This window comes from Balaenoptera physalus (genome assembly GCF_965194825.1).
Source record: "Balaenoptera physalus genome assembly, chromosome: 1".
NCBI classification, from domain to species: domain Eukaryota; kingdom Metazoa; phylum Chordata; class Mammalia; order Artiodactyla; family Balaenopteridae; genus Balaenoptera; species Balaenoptera physalus.
Window position 1 is genome coordinate 78758171 of NC_138882.1, and position 6545 is coordinate 78764715.

The 6545-nt window shown below is 45.3% G+C and overlaps 1 protein-coding gene and 1 long non-coding RNA gene across 2 annotated transcripts in view; one reads left to right on the top strand and one right to left on the bottom strand.

Annotated features, from left to right (window-relative positions):
• Positions 1–6504, top strand: part of CD244 (CD244 molecule) — a 31940-nt gene extending 25436 nt beyond the window's left edge. Inside the window, exons 7-9 of the mRNA XM_082466833.1 lie at positions 1503–1568; positions 3011–3067; positions 4216–6504. Coding sequence (XP_082322959.1) covers positions 1503–1568; positions 3011–3067; positions 4216–4296 — 204 coding nt within the window. The 3' untranslated portion in view covers positions 4297–6504. The remainder of the gene's footprint in view (positions 1–1502; positions 1569–3010; positions 3068–4215) is intronic.
• The window catches only part of LOC309639868, a 423467-nt gene that overhangs the window by 63545 nt on the left and 353377 nt on the right, over positions 1–6545 (bottom strand). The window lies entirely within an intron of this gene.

The window sequence follows — 6545 nt, forward strand, 5'->3', positions numbered from 1 at the left end:
GCCGCGGAGCAACTAAGCCCATGCGCCACAACTACTGAGCCTGCGCTCTAGAGCCCACGAGCCACAACTACTGAGCCTGCGTGCCACAACTACTGAAGCCAGTGCGCCTAGAACCCATGCTCCACAACAAGAGAAGCCACTGCAATGAGAAGTCTGTGCACCACAATGAAGAGTAGCTCCTGCTCACCACAACTAGAGAAAGCCCGTGCGCAGCAACAAAGACCCAACACAGCCAAAAATAAATAAATTTTAAAAACCTCATTTTGTGGATGAGGAAACAAACTCAGAGGTTAACTAACGTGCTCAAGGCCACATAGCTGTGTTGCGGCAAAGCTGAGCCAAATGGTTTCAGAGTCTTCACTCCACCTCTAGCTACTTCATCTCTAACATTCTGGGATTGTAGAAATTCACCCATAAACTGGAGAAGGAGCCTGTAACATTGACTACTAAAATGACTGTATTGATAACCCGGACTGCTGAGGCATCTCTCGCAAAGGAGACACTGCCCCCTGGTGGCCAGTAATGATAATTTCTGATAAAAATGACATTATTTTACTTATTTATGTTTTAAAGAATTAAGACTTGAAGCAGCAACCTCTTCAGCTTGGTGGCTAGGCTGCAGGGCAAAGAAAACTCCTGGGGAATGGTGATAAGCTTCAGAGGAAGATCAAGAAAAGAGGGAAGAGGAGAAAGGGAAGGGGAAGAGGAGAAGGGAAGGCAATGGAGGGGAGAGGAAGAGAGGAGAGAAATGGAAGAGAGGGAGGAAAGGAGGAAGGAAGGTGCCCGACCCCTCAGAGCCGCTCTGGAATTCCCAAGCTGGGTGTGGCCTACTCCTACTCCCCTTAAGATAACATGATTCGATGATAATGGGTCAAAGTCAAAGAGAGATGTAAGGGCCATTGATATCTGGCAGTTTTCTGTCTTTAGTCACATTGAATTCCAACAAGAGGAATTTAAATAAATGCAAGGAAGAAATCCTCTTAGACTGAGATGATGGTGAGAATGAGATTTCTCCTCTGGAGCATCTTAAAAAGAGGATGGTTACCTGCCTTTGAGGACACCTGGCTCAGGTCCAGAGAGGGAAGGCATGATGTCAAAGGGAGGCACTGAGGTGTTGAGGAAAGAACCTTGGAGAGTCTGAGGTTTAGATCCTGCTTCTACTGTGAGCACACTCTCTGACTTGGGCTATTTACCCTTTTGGAGTCTCATCTGTAGAATGGGGCAAATTATGATTATTCCTATTTTGTAGGAGTGTTATAAGGGTTAGAGGAGAATGCATATACAGAGTAAGCACTCAGAAAATAGCAGCTATCTTTAATAACAGAGCAGGACTAGCTTTCAGGTTGTCTGACCTCCCAACTAGTCCAGGATTCTTTTCACTAACTCTTAAACCTGCTGTCTGGGCAAGGTTGAAGGGGAGGAATGGAAGCGATAGATGCCTGCCTCCCCAGGGTTGTGTTGGATCTGTGCTTCTGAAATGGTTTTATTTCTCTTTTCTTTAGTCTTCTGCTTCCACATCACAAGATAATACAAATACATTGTATTCATTAGTACAGTCTTCCTGGAAGGTAAGTCTCCTCCACAGGGTGTTCTTTATGCACAAATGTATTTTGCCTGTGCTTATGCAAGCATGTGTTTGCAGAGGGTGTGTGTGTGTGTGTGTGTGTGTGTGTGTGTGTGTGTACTTCTGAGTGAGTTGTCTTCCACTGTGTGTATCTGAGTAGCTTGTGTTAAATGACTGTGTTTAAATGTTAATGGGTCAACTAGAAATGCCTTTCTGGTTCTGTCTGGAGAAAAAGAACAGCTCTGAGATTAGGAGAAGAGTGGATTCTATAGGAGTTTCTGTGGGAGGCGGAGGACCGTCAAAGACAGAAAGGAGGTGCTTTGTGCAGAAGGACCACAGAGCCCTCATTAGGCCAACTGAGGCTATGGTGGGAGATACTGGAGTCATTTCCAAGGCAGGGGCATATAACCTGGAACTGGAGGAGTAGACTGGAGCTAGAGAGAAACAGTGTTGACTTTCAGAGAATCAGACAAAGGTTCTGGCCAGTCACCTGCTGGTGGAGGTCTCCAGACCGAGGCAACCCATCATGGTCTCCTTGAATCCTGCTCCAAGCTGAGCTCACAGCTGTTACATGTGCCTGGGACCACAAAGTGGGACGTCCTAGTGCCCATGGTCATATTTCCACCTTGGGGGTTGGGGGGGTGGGAAGAATGTTAATTCCAAGGCTGGAGTCACTGTATGAAGACAAAACTTTACCATGGTAGTATGGGAAGTTTAGAATCTGCCAAACTGTGGAAGTGTTGAGTTCATGTGTGTCAGGGATCCTGTGTTTGTGTCAAATGGGGGAGAGGTTTGGGAAGATTTTTTAGACTTTTCACTCACCCTCCTTCTAATAAGTCATTAAATCAACTTGGATTCTACCATGAGAGGTATTTATATTTAAATTATACACTAGAGTTTATGGACATATAGATGGTCACAGGCACCATGATCACATGCTTTTGTATTAGGTTATGAAGGCTCTGTATACTACTGAAAGTGCTTCTGAGTTCCTGCACTGTCTCCAGTGTTTCACCATGTTCAGGGTATGTGCTAGGATTGGTACTTATGTATGTGCCAGAATTATTTACACTAAGGTGTGTATGTATGCTATGTGTTGAAAAGATACACAGTTTGAGGCAGTATTTGTATTAGGTTTGTCTGAAGGGTGTGTGTGTGTGTGTGCTGGGAATGTGTGTATGTGTGGATTTTAGGGGTATGTGGGTGTGGGATACTAAACTCTTTTGGTTCAGAAATATCATATCATAGGCAAGTATGTACTGTGCCTTCTTTGGAAACCGTAAACACCATTGTTTACTCCCGGGGTAGGAAATTCTATTTGCTTTTGGCTGGGGATACTTCAGGGTCTTTCTGAGCCTTGAGTCTCCTTTGGGACCTCTCACATCAGTCAGGAGTGGGACATTTCTTAACTTGAAGTTAAGCACTCTTTACCCTCTAAATTTCCAGTCTGGATCCAAGAAGACGAACCACAACACTTCCTTCAATAAAACTGTCTATGAAGAGGTAAGGAACTCCTCTGAATGGGTTTAGTGCTCATAGCATAGCCCTGAAGTCATACACGTGTGAAAAGTCACCCATAGAGTCTCAGGGCTGTAGGGATCTTAGGGATCTTCTAATCCAAATCTTCATTTTAGAGATGAAGAAACTGAGGTTCAAGGAGAGTGATGGTCTAACCCAAGATCATATCATATTTTGGAGTTTGACTCCTGTTGGGGAGATAAAGTTTTAAATTAGGGCTATCCCCAGGCTAGTTTCCCAGCTGTGTGCCACGCACTGGACATCTCTCCCTTCCACGGGTATGTGTGTGTTGGGGAACGGGGAGCAGAGAAGGGAGGATAAATGAATCTAAATGATTTTCCCATTAGTAAGTAATTGGGAATCATTCCAGGACATAGGTGATCTTCAGCTGCTGCTGGGATGGACACTGCACAAAAGAGACCAACGAGCCCAGTGGCCAAATTGATTCCCATTAGGCCATTTAGGGAGTGGAAAGTAGGAACTCAACGTTTATTGGAGGTTTATTGCATATGTATATGTATGTGTGTATATATATATATATATGTGTATATATATATATATATATATATATATATATATATATATATATATATATATATTAGCCTGCCAGTGACTTCATGTGAACTATCTTATTTAATCCTCACAGAATACTATGAGGTAGTATAATTATACTTCCCATTTATACCCAGAGAATTTAAGGCATGGAGATCACCCCGCCCATCAGTCTCAGTTAACACCTGAGCTTCCACCTGTGGCCTGATAAAGGTGTTGCCCCTGGTCACAAGGGAGAGGGTAGATGGGTGCCTGCTGGAATTTCTGGCACTTGAGCTGCGGCCCTACATTAAAGCCAGCTGGACAGGCCAGGGTTGTAAAGGGCACCATGTGGGCCAAGGCAATCTAGGTGGGTCACGAAGAGGGGTGGTGTGGTTACAAAGCACTAGAAATGGAGCCAGAAGAACTGGATTCAAGCCCCTCCTTTACTTCTTACTAGTAGTTGACCCTGAATTATTTGCCTTAGCCATCTGAGCTTCCTTTTCTTATGAATTGTGAATCGGGATAATAATTCACAGCCCACAGGGTTGTTATAAGGATCTCTTAGTGGGAGGGTCTGAAGTTCTCCTCTTCTTCTGCAGGTGGGAAAGAGAGCATCCAAAGCTGCGAACCCTGCTCGACTGAGCCGCAGGGAGCTGGAGAACTTCTGTGTATATCCCTAGTTGCCGCAGCTGTTCTCACCTTTCTCACAGTTCTGCTTCTGTCACAATGGATGACACCATATGACTCTCTGCAGAGCGGTTCCTAGTCTGGAGAGGATACGAGAGTTTGTGCATGGTCTATATTTTGTTCTGAAAATGATTGCTAACGGCCATTATAGGAGCAAGGCTGTTAAATACTATCTCAACCCACAGACTGGACAAGAATGGATAGAGATATTGGGTAGTTTCCATAAAATGGCTCAGCAATCCAAGTACTGGTAATCTTTCAAGTGCTGTGTAAATATATGGTGGTGTTATTATTAGCATTAAGATTCCCTTCCTCTGGTTTTCTAATCTATGACTTGTCTTCCCTCCTCCCTAATCAGGGATGACCACATTTTTAGACCCTTCCCTTGCCCAGGCTCATCTTCCAAAGAGGAAGGAAAGATAATGGGGATGCAGAGGAAAAGAAACAGCCCCCTCTGTGAGGGTGGAATAACTAGCCGTAAGCCAGCTGGCAGGTTCTCCAAGAGGGCCATGCCTGGGCTTTGGTCACAAAAGGGTGTAGGCAGGAGCGAGGGTAGATGGTGCAAAGCAAGCCCATCTCTGAGTGGAAAAATCACCCAGAGCCCATGCCATCCTGATAACCTGGCAGTGGGACCAGCTTTGTCTACAGAACGAGGTTTGACTTACAAAAACACATTATTGGACATCGATTTTGGCCTCTTCACAGTTAGAAACAATATTGTATTTAAGTTCTGAGTCCTGATGTTCCCCATGGCACATGCGGGAGGGAGGGCTCAGACCGCTGAGCAACTGGGAACCAGACACCTGGCTGGGCTCCCCTGAGTCTTCAGGCCAGACCCTTCCACAAGGCTGTGGGGAGCAGGCTGAGACTCTGGCCGAGCCCAGGAAAGGGTGAACTGGAAGAGGGCCTACTGAGAGACCCCCAACAGGTGGCATTGCATGGAGCCTTGTTCTTCAATTGCCCCACTCTGTATTTAAGGTATGAATTTAATATAGAACTGTGTTGTTATTTAGAGGCAGTCTAAATTTCTTTCCTGAATTAAATGTCTGGGTCTCCTCCCTATTCTGTACTTTTCTTCTCTATAGCAGCCAAAGGGCACTTGTGGGCCATCAATAAACACGTCTGTTCAACTCCTGCTGGAGAGGAGTCTGGCTTCCTGGTAAGCTGTCAGTGTCTCCCAGCCTGCGTTCACACTGGAACCACAGATTCTAGGGTCCCCAGATCCCAGGGCCACTTAGTCTTGGGGGATAGCCACTTGCTCATGCCCTGCCTGATCCCTCTCCCCTGCAGGTGTGTGGTTGGCCAAGCTAGCTTCTTCCTGGAGACAAGTGTGGACAGACCACATCCTGGAGAAAGTGTCAAGGGTAAAACTTGGAAAATATATGCAAAAGGAAGAGGGGGAGGAGCCGAGGCACCTATTAGGAGCTGAGCTGCTCAGTCAAGGAGTTTGGTGAGAAGAGGGAGTGGGAAATGATAGGGGTCACAGCAGTTCAGATGAACACCAGAGATGTGGACCGTTGCCTGCTGCTGGCCTTTCACATGTCCTGAGTTGCATAGCTCTTGAACTGGCCAGATTTGTTTAAGGAGCAGAAGAGATCCTATGAGCCCAAGACCTTTTGGGATGCTCTATTCTGGAATGTAATAATGTACATCATTATCATCTTACATGTCTTTGTTGAGCTTCTGTGATAAAGCCTTACAAAGATAATTATCCATGCAATGACCAGCCAATGAGCAAAGCAGTAATTAAGCTCCTGCTGTGTAGGAAACACTGCCTGGCTCCCTGGGAGTACTCACTTCAGGCCACAGAAGTCATACTGACTCCATGGACCATGTGCAGGGGCGCATGACAGCGGAAGCACAGTATTCAAAAACATAAATGGGCTGCAAAGCTCATGTAACGCAAGTGGACACGAGAGTATCATGAATGTAAGTCAAGGGCAGTGTACAAGCAGGGGGACAGGGCTGAGGCCACAATTTGGGGGAGAAGAGAGATATTATGGCTGTTATGCATCCAGACCTGACAATAAGGAGGGAAATTCTTTTGGGTAAATACGGGAGGCTTATACAGAAGACGCATTTTAAGCACTTAAAAAATATATCAAAAGAGTAGTACACACAAATGGTTTAAAAAATATCTGGCAGTACAAAAAGTATGCATTAAAAAAATCCCCAAGCCAATCCAGTTCCCTCCACAGAGGCAGCCCCTGATAAGATTTTTGTATTTCCTTTCAGAACTTTT